Source organism: Malurus melanocephalus, unplaced genomic scaffold, assembly GCF_030028575.1.
Source record: "Malurus melanocephalus ecotype Western Australia unplaced genomic scaffold, MMel_1.1 scaffold_13, whole genome shotgun sequence".
Lineage (NCBI taxonomy): Eukaryota > Metazoa > Chordata > Aves > Passeriformes > Maluridae > Malurus > Malurus melanocephalus.
Window position 1 is genome coordinate 3,430,445 of NW_026623245.1, and position 12,462 is coordinate 3,442,906.

The following is a 12,462-nucleotide window of genomic DNA, read 5'->3' on the forward strand; positions in this document are numbered from 1 at the left end:
CACGTTCTAGACTTCAGTTTCTGATGTGGCTGTCAATGGGGACCACAGCTGGAAGAGCCCTGTGCTCATGAACTAAAGCAGCGATGAAAATGCGCACACTCGATCAGCTTTATCACAAAAATAAAAAGATATTGTACCTAGGTGCCAAGTTGTCATATGTATAAGCAACTGACATAAGTCGCTGAATCAAACTGGTTCCCTGGACAAGTACAAGAAACACCTTTAAAAATTGAAGTCAAAAGAAAAAAAAAAAAAACAAGTTAATATAACAACAAGCTTTTTGATTTGTTCTTCAATTATACACACTGTGTGAATCTAAATAAACCCACCTGTGCAGAGGAGGAAGAGCCAAARGCAAATCACAGCATCTTCACAGTTAACAATTTACTGTTTTATTAAAGCAGATCTAAAATCCCATGTTTCACTGACTAGGTCTAGATGCTAAAATTAAAATTTCATTCTCTAAGGAAGACAATTCAACTAAATAGAAAAACCAACCATTTATTAAATCCTTTCAGTAAAATCACAGTATTTTTTTTTCAAGCATGAACTACTTACTTCTTTTTAAAAACCTTAGGCTTGAGGAGACAGGGTTAACGATGAGGTTGTACACCTAAATTTTGCCTATCTCTGTGATCAACACATTTTATTGAACTCCACATTCACTTAAAATATTCATCTTTAGCAAACCTGACAGACTACCCAGAACTTTAAAATCCAAGTGTGAAGAAAATATTTTAATACTTAAATATCAAATCCACCGCACGCAAAAATATAAATTAATTGACAATTAAAAATTTAAAACCAGTTAGAGAACCAGAGAGCAGCATTAACATGTTTAAAAATTTAATACATTTGATAATTTCCCTGTATGACAGTAGCCATGGTGATTTAGGGATTTGTTTTGTCAGAAATGGCTAATTCTTATAGAATAGTTAAGGTCTTTCCASGAGTAACAAATGGGAAGTTTGGTTCCAGCTCAGAGTTCAGACCTGCACTTTCTGGCAGYCACAGCTGGTCCTGTGCCCAAGAAAGTCAATTTACAATGAACACTTCCCTGATGCCAAAATATTCCATGTGCTTGGACTGTTTTAGGAAATCAGCACATAGGAATCTGCCAGGAAGGYTTACAGCTGCAGGTAAATTCACCATACACTCACTCAGATATCCCTAATAAAGTTATTTCAGTTTTTATTAAAGGAATCCAAAACTCATTTAGTGAGGACAGGGACAGCTCATGCTTTAACAGGTTACTATAAAAAAAGTCTGATTTAGGAAACAAAAATCTGAAGAAGAGGGACGAAGCACTGGAATTCTGAATTCCCAATTAATGTGTCCACTAATCGCCAAAACGCCTTTTGGTTGCCAGGTTTAAAGCTATTAAAATGCTTTTCTAGAGAGCAAGTAGGGTATCAATTAATACCATTAACATTAATTAGTACTACTAACTTTTCCACTACATAATTTTATTACCAAAGTAAGGACTTCCCATAACAAAGGAACCCCACTCCTAAAGCTCACAGAGCCTGTTTGTCTCCTACCTCAGTCAGACGAGGGATATGAAGGCCCTTCACGTGGTCACTCGTTGTCTTCCTGGATTTGCCCGGCCATGTCCTTTTCCTGTGGCTCTCTGCGACCCCAGACCAGGCAAAGACATCGTGATAAGCCAAATCCAGATCTGATGGATCCACTGCAAACTGGCAGATGAGCTTCAGCAAGCAAGCAAGACAGTCCAGCTGCCACTGGGAAGGGGAAGAAAAAGAAATATTTGATTTTGAGGGATTTATTTTACAAACAATTCAACATCTACTACGGAATTTGAAATTAAAAGCTTCAGCAATGTGTAATGGATAAACAGCAAGAAGTAACTTGAATTTAGCTCAAACTAGTGATAGAATAATAATGAAAAAGACATTATATAAGAGYCACTAATAACCATGCTCATTATTGAAAAGTGTCTTTATGAATACTACAGCCACTATGCTAATTGTCTTATTGACAACAAGGGAAAATGGTATTTCTTGGCCTATTCAGAGGGAAAGATAATTAACAGATTACTGCTTTTAGTACAAACGATAACAAATAATTTTCCAAATAACAACCTTCCCCAAAATAAGCAGAAAAAAAGAGCATAAATAAAGTACTCCATTCTTGTTTGGCTACTTTTGACTTCTTTAAAGAAGTGGGATATGAAATAATAAGATCAATTCAGTTACAATCATTGCTCAGGAAGGAACCCAGTTTTTTTCCCACTATGATTTCATGATCTACAATTTTAAGTTCTACAGTTTTAAGAATGGACAAACCCCCCTCAAAAGACAWAGAAAAACAGGAAGAGTGGTTTTAAAACATAAAAAAGAAGTACATATAATTTCTGTTTAAATAAACTCTTCCAGGAATATAAAATACTCCAAAAAAAGATGCTACTGCATAGACTCTGGTGGTTTCAATTAGCAAATTAATCTATTTCACAACAGAAAAAGAAAAAAWCTGTAATTAAGGCTCAAAGTATTAAAGGACTTTACAAATGGCAGGCATGTTCTTCTGGAAAGAAAGGGTGAACAAACACCTACCACAGTCCATGATTCCTGTTCCTTAGGCTCTAGGATTCCAGAATTGAAAATTTCCAGTAACTGTTGGAGCCCTCCAGCAGCAACAAACTGTAAGTATATTATRGAACCAATGTGAGGAAAAGCAGATACAGAAATATCTCTAAGATCAGTYAGATACCAGGTTAAGCTTTATAAATTAATAAATAAATGATCAACTATTCAGCTGAATACTTTATGAAAACAAATGAAACAGCTGTACACTACTATGGCAAATTTACAGGCCTGGCAACACAGAAAAACTTGCAAATGTTATCCCTAAATTTGAGATTAAAAACTTTGGGATAGATAATGTTTTAAATGGGTTTTCATTTTATATCTCTCTTGAAAAACTCCATTAGGTATCATGGAATACTGTAGGAAAAACTAACCTTGCAACTCCATGTGTTTTTACTATTTTCTATTTGATCTTCACTTGAATCATCTGAGTCTGGGTAAAGATCGCTGTAACTTCCCTAAAKATAAACAAGAACAATTAATTGCAAAAATAGCCAAAGAATTATACTATTATAAAATAAAGCATCAATATATACTTTGGTTCAGAGAAAACACAGATACTCTGGGCAAGAAATTTACCGTAGATTCACGTCTTATTCTCCTGTTGGGCTTTCCCAAAGCTTCAATAATTTCCAGGGAATACAAAAGTTTATGTGCACTTTTTATCCGCAGAAGGTCCTTCCAGCTAAAGCCATCATTACTCTTCAGAGACAAGAAAAAGAAACAATTAACACTTTTATATGTAATGTTGATCTAGCTAACAATTTGGAGAGAGGATTTTCCAAATGGCATGGACAAATTATTTSGGGCTTAATTTCATCTGTTATTTGAAATTAGGCTATTTCAAGAATATTTCTATACATGATTAAGAAGTCGAATAATGAAAATGCCTCATTATTACATGCTAATATACACATAATTTTAAATTAGAGGAAGGCAAATGTTGCAATCTGAACTGTAAATTCCACCAAAATTTTGATGCATATGTGCATAAAGAACTGTAATATTTAAAATCTGCTGTAATTTCAACCACTTTTAAGAGGCCATATTTTTATCTATAGGACAACACCAGATGCTAAAACATTCATATATAAAAAAACCAAACATGTAAAACATTGCTCACCTGCTCATCAGAAATATTCTGGAATGCCTGCAACATATTAGGGCACGTTGGTAGGAGCATTAACAGTTCCCAGACACGTCTGGATAAGTTTTCTGCATGGAGATGGAGCTCTTCACACCTTGCACTCTGACAAACCAAACAACAACCATTCTTATTGTAAATTTCTTTGAGGAAATGAGAATTCAATTGCCAAAAATGTATTTATCCTTAATTAAAAAGCTGTTTCCTATCTAATAAGTAAATCCATAATTAAGACATGATAGCTGAAGTCTCGACTTGCAAGAAACTAAGTTACATGATCCTTAAAGCRTATCACGTATTTTGGAATATTTATATGCACATAAAACTTATAAATAAWCTACTGGTTCAAATCTACTATATATTATTTAATTTCTCACAAGCTAATGATGCATACAAGACAAACCTTATTTTCTGCAATAAAACCTTTCGAAACCTTTCTTCAAGCCAATTCCAAATATGAGTCACACACCTATTTAAATAATCAATATTGTTTCTTAAGAATTACTTTTACAGCTTCTACAATATTGGGAACATTTAAAATGTATCAGAACAATATTGCTAAGAAAATAAGAAAAAATACCATAAAGATTTTACCATATGTGAATAAGCAGACAATAAACATCTCTAGCAACTGAATAGAGTACACAAAAACAGGCTACACAGGAAAACCAGATCTAATTAAATAAAACTTACACGTAATTGCTCTAATAAAATTACTCTAAAATTACCTCACTATCTTCCATAGCCACTTCTCCAGAAGGAGGCTTAAAAGAGGCAAGCATCTCTAACAAATCAAAAAGGGTGGTAAGATGAGGTTCTTGCAGGAGTAAAAGCATTGGAATGTTGTCCTTCTGAGGAGGAGGTAGGCAGGAAGCTGGGAGCTGGACACCTTCACCTTTCCGTTCTCTCCTGGGGGCACCCAGGGAGACAAACACCATCTGGAACAGAGAGAGACAAGGAGTGAAGAGTTTTATGATAAACCATGGAATGTTTTCACAAGGGTCTGAATTAAACATTTAAAGATAAATTCTTATGTTGTAGTCAAATCTTAAATTTGCAGCATTTTCAGCAACTGCCATGAATAAAGTTCAGGTTGCTTTCACTTAAGGCACTCATGGGGGTAGCTGCACATCTCATTCTGCCACTGAGGCTGGGGAGACACCAGTATCATGCCCACATGATCACACCCAGCCCAACATACAGGAATCAGCTGCAGAACACAAAACCAAAGTACTGGCCAATATTTTTCAGTGACTGCTCTCCATGCTGGCAGTACCTGCATATCCTTAAAGCCCAACTCATGGAGCGTTTTTTCATCATAATCAGTTGTCAGTTCGTGCCCAGATGAAATCATTCTCACAGGTCCCATGAGGCCACCTAGGATAAAAGTTTACTTCAGCAAAATTCTGGAATCRTGGTTTCAGTTTCACAGTTGTAATAGTACCAATACTTGTCTTGGAAAGATGTTCATGGRCAGAATTTTTTCAGGTCAATATTCATGACATGCTAACTCATGCTTGTAATACGAAAGGAAACAGAGAAGATAATTCAGAAAATGGTAACATTTTGCAATAACTGATAAGAATGCTATAACATGTAACATCAAGAGGATTCAGAAAACATCCTCCTGAAGGATAAAGCAGGAATTCTCATTCACTCACAAACACACTAAGAGGGAACAAAAAGATGCATATTCACTATCTTAAGCAAGCAATGGCCATTTCAGGAGCAAGGTGACATTCCAAATCAGGAGCATCTATGCAGGGTGAAAAATCATTTTTGCTACAGGATGACCATAAATTAAAAAGCAATTACAGGAGTAGGTAAATCTCCCACCTGACTGGAAGATATGTATGTAGGGTATAAATTATAAATTTGAATTATGGCTTCGAACTCTGAATTAATGGCAGAGCAGGAAGTGCATGAATTAGATGAAATTCAGAATAACATATACAGAAATATMGAACTTTATCAAGTTGCATGCAACAGAATCTCCAGTTTACAGAAAAGAATGTAATTCAAACAACAAGGAGAAAAATAATGTGGGGGAAATCTATTGGAACATGGAATTTGGATAGATTTAAGGATTTCTGACAGATGTACATTTTCTTTGCTATTTCAAATATATGGTAGTGCTTAAGAAACAACACTATTAATTAGAAGTGAAGGTGATACTAATTAGAACTACAGCTAAAGAAAATATATTATAATGCTTGCTTAGCTGGGATATAAAAAAACCCCATAATCATTTAAGTTGTAAATGAATGAACCCCTGTAAAGGCAAAACCTCCAGATAGAAAGAACTCACCAGGGAAATCCCCTTTGCGGCTGCTTTGGCCAAACTCCTGAAGCTGTGCTTGCTGATTKATCTGCTCCTTCTGCAAATTTTCATACCAATGTGTGACTTCTGCTCGGAGATCAGCCACCTGATCACTAGGATACATTTCTATAGTCATCTGAAAGAAAGCAGGTGTTTTATTTTCCCAAGAGCACTATGGAATCACTAACATTTAACAGGGTAGGATGTACCCAAAAAAGGAACTTTAACTCACCTTGTCAGGAAGTCCAGCTGGCTGACAGACAATCCTTAGAGGCAGCGACTGTTTGTCACTCAGGGCTTTCAAGTGACTGCTGATRCCAGTGCCTTCAATCTGCCACTGTCTCAGGTGATATGCAAACCTTAAGAAGCAGGTGAAAACATGGGATAAGTGGTTTTGTCAATTTAACACAAATGTTTGCTGAACAAGGAGAGGAAAGACAAAACCTTCAAACAGTTGTTGGGGTTTTCTCCCCAAATAAGAGGACGTTATCGACATCCTCACTATTTTTCAAATGAAATTAAAATAACTTTAAAGAAGTTTGTTTGGTGAGGGATAGGGCAAYATGAACCCCATCCACATATATAACAAGAACAAAGGACTACTCTGATAATTGAATTTTATAAATTACCTTTTACAGTTATTCCCTACTGGCCTTCCTTTACACAAAGAAACCATTCCTTAAATAATAAAACTCTTAACACACTCATCATTATGGTAAGAGGAATAGAAAGAAATTCGGCATCCAAACATACCAAAAGAGTTTTTTACCTTCTCCTAAAAGCCTCCAGGTGTGTTTTCAGCATTAAGAGCCCTCTTTCAATAATGGTCAAACTTGAATGAGAATCTTGCTCCAGGTTACTCGAAGCTATCATCAGACTCTCCATACACTTGCTAATAAATTCCTGTTCTTTTTCCAGACCAGTTTTACCTGTAATACCAGTTTAATTAAATTATACAGGCACAGCTTTGGAACAAAACATTTTAATACTAAGAATAACAATAGGATACTGCTAGGTAATCTTTAAAACACTTTAAACAGAAAAAAAAAGAGATAAAAATTGAAGTCCATACCATTGATGTAGTAAGAGTTGATGTACTGGATGGCTGCTCGGCTGACATCACCAGACTGTGCCCTTAAAGCAATGCCCCAGAACTGGTCCATGCCACACAACTGTATGACAARAGGAAAACAAACACAGAAACAAAACATTGCCTCATTATTTTACTGAGAGTGAGATTTTTCTGATCTGTGACATTTGATTTGCCTTCTGACTCAACCACTAAGAATATCCCATTTTCTCTTCTGCTCATGGTCTTACTGCACACACCAATTATCACAAAATACAAAGTTTCACAGAAACATTTTGAAAGTCATAAGGGGAACTGGCTGAAATTCAGAATAGCAAATTCTCATTTCTGACAAACAGGAATACTGTCAAATGATGCCTTAAACCCATAACTATAACTGGTCCTCATTGCAAGAAAAAAAACCCCTCAAATCAATTCAGAGAATACATTCTAAATATAATTTTATTTATGAGGTAATTTCTCTGGATAAAAAACTTCTGAAGCACATAATACATAAATTGAGACATATTTTACAACAGATTTCTAGTCAGAATTAAATGTGACTAATAGAATGTCATCTGAATCTTCTCCATTAGAAAAGTAAATGTTACAAACATATTCCTTAAATGCAACAGTGGATACAGTTCAGCTATGATAAAAATACAATAAACTGCATAAAGAGATGCAGGCAACAGTTACCAGTTTTTTACCCTTTCCTATCTTTTCTTTAGAGACAAAATGCATACATGCCAGAGAGAAGAAAAGCAAGAGACAGAATCCAGGCTTACCTCGGARTTGGAGCCACCATCATAAGCACTTGTAGCCAGTCGAGCCAAATTACACAAATGCTGGAAGAGGTTTAGGCCAGTCATACTGATAGTTTCAGGTTTTAGTTGTGGCATCTAAACAAAATGAAAGTGCTTCAGTATGCAAAAAAAATCAGTGACAGAACCAAAAGCAATTACAGGGTATTTATTCCACAACCACTGTTGTTACTAATCACTGTTATTATTAATCATATTCAAATGTAGTAGATCAATTAGAATTTGTTCTTGCAGCAGATCACACCCTGAATTTTAGATACAACGAAAAAACTCAACCATAATTGGCTTGAACAGTTCACTTCACCACTGATTTGAATTGCAACAATGCAGAGGGGAAAAAAATTATTTTAGTATCAGCTGCTTAACTTATCAACAGCAGAAGAATTTGTTAGCGTACGTGATGTCCATTGAAAAAAGCTTATAGATGTGCAAAATGAGACAAAAACCTGTGTAACCTTGGGGAAGAACAAGACTACATTAATTATTGCACAATCTATCCATTTTGTAATGCCATCTGTCAAAAAGGATGGATGGGACCCTTTGCAAAAAGCTCTGCATGTTTGTATTTTTAGTGGATGTGTTGCTGAGATTTATACACTCCTCCCAAAACGAAAAATGCATTTTTCAGYCATGTTAAGCTGTAGAGAATAAAGCAAACTATAGTTCTGTGCAGTTTGTTCATTTTTTTTTTTTTAAATTGAAATAAAAGTGCTACACAGCTGCAGATGCAACATGRGGGCTATTTGCAAACAAACATTCAGGTAAATAATAGTGTTAAAAGAATTCCCACTAATTCATTTCTTTCCCCTTTCACGCAGGGAAAAACCTCTGCATGACAAGTGAGGCCCTCCTGGACTACTGAAGAGATGATTTCCATAGAAACAATTTTAAATACATTAAACAGTGTTGATATGGAATGAAACCCTTTTCCTGGAATTGTAAGATTGYAATTAACTCTCCACATACCTTTTCCAAAAAAAGATGCTTGTAAGTCTCCATACCCATAGCATGCTGGTCTTTACTCCGTACTTGATTTAAGAACCAGTGTAGTGCATCATCRTAACATTCAGAATCTTCTACCAAGCAGTGCCACAGGATGTCCACTTGCTCTAAACTCAACCCTACAATTAGGGAAGTATTTTTAACCATTCCTTTATAACATCAAATATTTCACAAAGCCCAAAAATACACACAGAAGRATCAGAATATTTATGTCAGGTCACGACATATAGAAGTACTGTATGACAACTTTGACCATCTAAAATGAGACCACCCAAGTAACTGTCCCCTTCAATTRTAAAAAGTATCATTTCTTTCTTCATAAAGAAAATTAATTTCTGACAGTATTAAGATATAGAGAATTATTCCWTTTAGAAATGCATACTCCAGTAAAAGACCTCTGGGAACATTATGGACATAAACCAAAGCCCAGAAGTATATAATACATTATTTTTCTTTAGTAATTACTACAATCCTATTCAGAAAAACTGAAGCACAGAGAACATGAAAATTTGTTCTCACAGAATTGCAACAGAATTTGAGCTTCAATGTTGGTCCTGTGCTTTTGCCAAGAAATCCTCCTTCTTTGGAAACTGTGTCAAGAGATTATTTGAAATTGTATGTTTAAAATAACATATTAAGCTGACAAGGATTGCTAAGAAGTATTTTTGCCTTWCTCTGAGGTGCTTCTCTGGTAAGACAATTTCAAATACTCACTGAAATGGTCTGGAGATCCCAGAGTTGAAAACACACATGTCAGGAAYTGAAGACGAACCTGAACTTCTGCACTGTGGCTGTATCTAAATATAAGTTTGTACAAAAGTGGAGGTTTATTTAATTGTTTATTGTCATAACTTCTTTCCCACTCATACATATGCCTCTTAAAAGCATAAGTAACTGTTTTGTGTAAGTTTCTTTTGGTATTTCTAGTTCAGAGCACGGACTAGACCCCAGCTGAAGATGTTAAGAGAACCACTCCAAACAGTGGGATAACACAACACTTGTCACTAAATAAAGACCTTCTATTGCTGGGATTTGAGAAGGGGAATAATAGTGGAGGTTTTTTTTCTTACTGTCCAATTCAAGTGTATCATTTTGTCATCCTGCAGGATGTACTTAATCCTTTTCCCCCTGACTTGCAAAGTGATGATATTTCTACTCTGAATTTCCAATTCCAGATCATACACATTCTTTACTGAAMTATTTTCATAACTTATATAAAAATATTAATTTTATTTCTATTTATACAGTACAAACTTGATGGTCAAAGGAGCAGAAAAATTTATCATTCTGCCTGAATTTAAAGGATCCCACCTTTCTAAGTAATGCCCTCTAATATAAGGGGTGAACTTAGATTTGAAGAAGTTAAATTGGACCCATAAACAGCAACATTTTTCAGATGTGTGTGCCTGCCCATATTGACTTTGACATCTGTCAAAACATGAAGAGTCTGTTCCTCTAGGATTAGGGAGCTGGAAATTGTACTGCTTGTTTACATACACCTGATTTTAATCATACAGATTAGAAAGAGCAGCTGAATATATTAAAACAAAAAAAGTTATGCAAAAGCTAATGACAAATTTTAAAACTAAAACATTTGAATAGCTCTAGTATTTGAAAGCACTTTTAATTAATTTGAACATCTAAACCTTCATGTTTTATTTGTACAGAAATGTTCAACATGATGTCTACCAAAAATTACACGAGTTGTAGGTTTTTTARGAAAAATAAGCTATTTAAACTGTTGTTTTTAGAGACCTTTGTTTCTCTAAGCAGAAAATGTCCCTATAAAAAGTACGTACTTGTAAGAACACATCAAGAGCAACAGAAGAACGCAGAAATGTTTAAAACCATAAAATATGCAACACTTCAAATCAGTTGGGTACTTACAGTGCATGTTTGTGTCGTCCCTCCCTGACTGCCTGGATGTAGTGCACCAAATTATCAAAGAAAAGYTTCATCATATTTAGCTCCTTTTCTGCCCACCTGTGGCAAATAAAGGACAGAAAGTATTAGGGTTTGCTTAAAAAGATCCTAAAAGCCACAGAAAGCAGACAGCTGTTATAGCAAAATGGCACAGACATAACCTCAAAGTAAACATTCAATTTTCCATCTACCATGAATTCAGGACTATTTTCTAGTACTGTACTCTCTTCTTCTTTGCAATCCATAAGGTTTCCTAATGTTATTTTCAGGCATAGGACTGACAGAACACTCCCTTTAGAGACCATGAAAACTGTTACATGGTTTGTTCTGCTAAAGAATACTGTACTGTGTGTTCTTCAAATTTCAAAGGCTTTTTATACACCAAGGAGCCCACTAAAAGCCAACACTGCTGGGGACAGGGGCTTACTTACATTGTTATCCAATGTGTATCATAGCTGCTCCCAAATTGYTGAAATGTTCCAAACAGCTTGGGAAGAAGACGAAGTGAAACTACTACTGATCTAAGGAAGAAAGAGAGAAATGATGACAACATGAGATTGTCCCAGAATTGAAATAMTCAATTTAAAATTCTTTGAGAAACTCAGATCATGTGAGCAAACAGGCTAATGGAAAGCACTATAAACCACAGAATGGTTTGGGTTGGAAGGGACTTTAAAGGTTAAATCATTCCAAATCCCCAGCCATGGGCAGGGACACCTTCCACTTGACCAGGCTGCTTCAAGTCCTATTCAACCTGGCCTTGAACACCTCCACGGATGGGGCAGCCACAGCTTCTCTGGGCAACCTGTGCCAAGACCCTCACCACCCTCACAACTAATTTTTTCCTCATATCCAGTCTGAAMCTATGCTCCACTTGAAGCCATCCCCCCTTGTCCTCTCACCCCAGGCCCTCAAAAATGGGCCCCTTCACGTTTCTTGTAGGTCCCTTMAGGTACTGGAAGGCCACAGTTAGGTCACCCCAAAGCTTTCTCTTCTCCAGGCTGGACAATCCCAATTCTCCCACCCTTTCCTCAGAAGAGAGGGGCTCCATCCCTCTCATCAACTTGGTGGCCTCCTCTGGATATGCTCCAACAGAGCACATGTCATTCCTAAGCTTGAGAAATCTCCTATCATGACAAGCAAGAAGTTTTCTGAACACATACTTCAAATTCTTTACATGTAACTCCTTGGACACTGAGATTAACCTCTCAGTACACTTGTAATCCATCTCACAAATACAGTTCTCAACAAAAAGGTAACACAAAACACAGCAGGTGATGTCCAGCRGTCATTTACATCATGAAAGCAAGCTGCATTCTGCCAGTCTTCAAGCTGCACAACCTCACAGCTTTGGCTGGTAATAAAACAAATTATCTGAGCTCAAGAAATTTCCTAATGGAAATTAGATCCTGTCAGACTTGGTGTTTAAAATCTGAATACTCAGTTCAAAATGCTTATGCCACAGCACCTGCTCTTGCACTTGACTGAGGTGCAGACTTGATTTTGCCAAAGGCAGGAACACAGTAACCTCTGGCACAAGGCAGAACAGACAAATGCAATAAAATGAGAAATTC

At 36.1% G+C, this 12,462-nt stretch overlaps 1 protein-coding gene across 5 annotated transcripts in view; it reads right to left on the bottom strand.

Annotated features, from left to right (window-relative positions):
* Positions 1-12,462, bottom strand: part of USP34 (ubiquitin specific peptidase 34) — a 110,199-nt gene that overhangs the window by 41,706 nt on the left and 56,031 nt on the right. For 4 of the 5 annotated variants that reach the window (XM_057382575.1, XM_057382583.1, XM_057382567.1 and 1 more), the window contains exons 19-35: positions 11,320-11,409; positions 10,853-10,948; positions 9,680-9,762; positions 8,930-9,084; positions 7,928-8,041; positions 7,143-7,242; positions 6,840-6,999; positions 6,303-6,429; positions 6,059-6,206; positions 5,027-5,127; positions 4,479-4,688; positions 3,730-3,855; positions 3,186-3,308; positions 2,981-3,064; positions 2,574-2,660; positions 1,542-1,742; positions 138-220 (exon numbers count right to left, since the gene is read on the bottom strand). In XM_057382575.1, coding sequence (XP_057238558.1) covers positions 138-220; positions 1,542-1,742; positions 2,574-2,660; positions 2,981-3,064; positions 3,186-3,308; positions 3,730-3,855; positions 4,479-4,688; positions 5,027-5,127; positions 6,059-6,206; positions 6,303-6,429; positions 6,840-6,999; positions 7,143-7,242; positions 7,928-8,041; positions 8,930-9,084; positions 9,680-9,762; positions 10,853-10,948; positions 11,320-11,409 — 2,088 coding nt within the window. The remainder of the gene's footprint in view (positions 1-137; positions 221-1,541; positions 1,743-2,573; positions 2,661-2,980; positions 3,065-3,185; positions 3,309-3,729; positions 3,856-4,478; positions 4,689-5,026; positions 5,128-6,058; positions 6,207-6,302; positions 6,430-6,839; positions 7,000-7,142; positions 7,243-7,927; positions 8,042-8,929; positions 9,085-9,679; positions 9,763-10,852; positions 10,949-11,319; positions 11,410-12,462) is intronic. The other variant, XM_057382559.1, reaches the window with a different exon arrangement.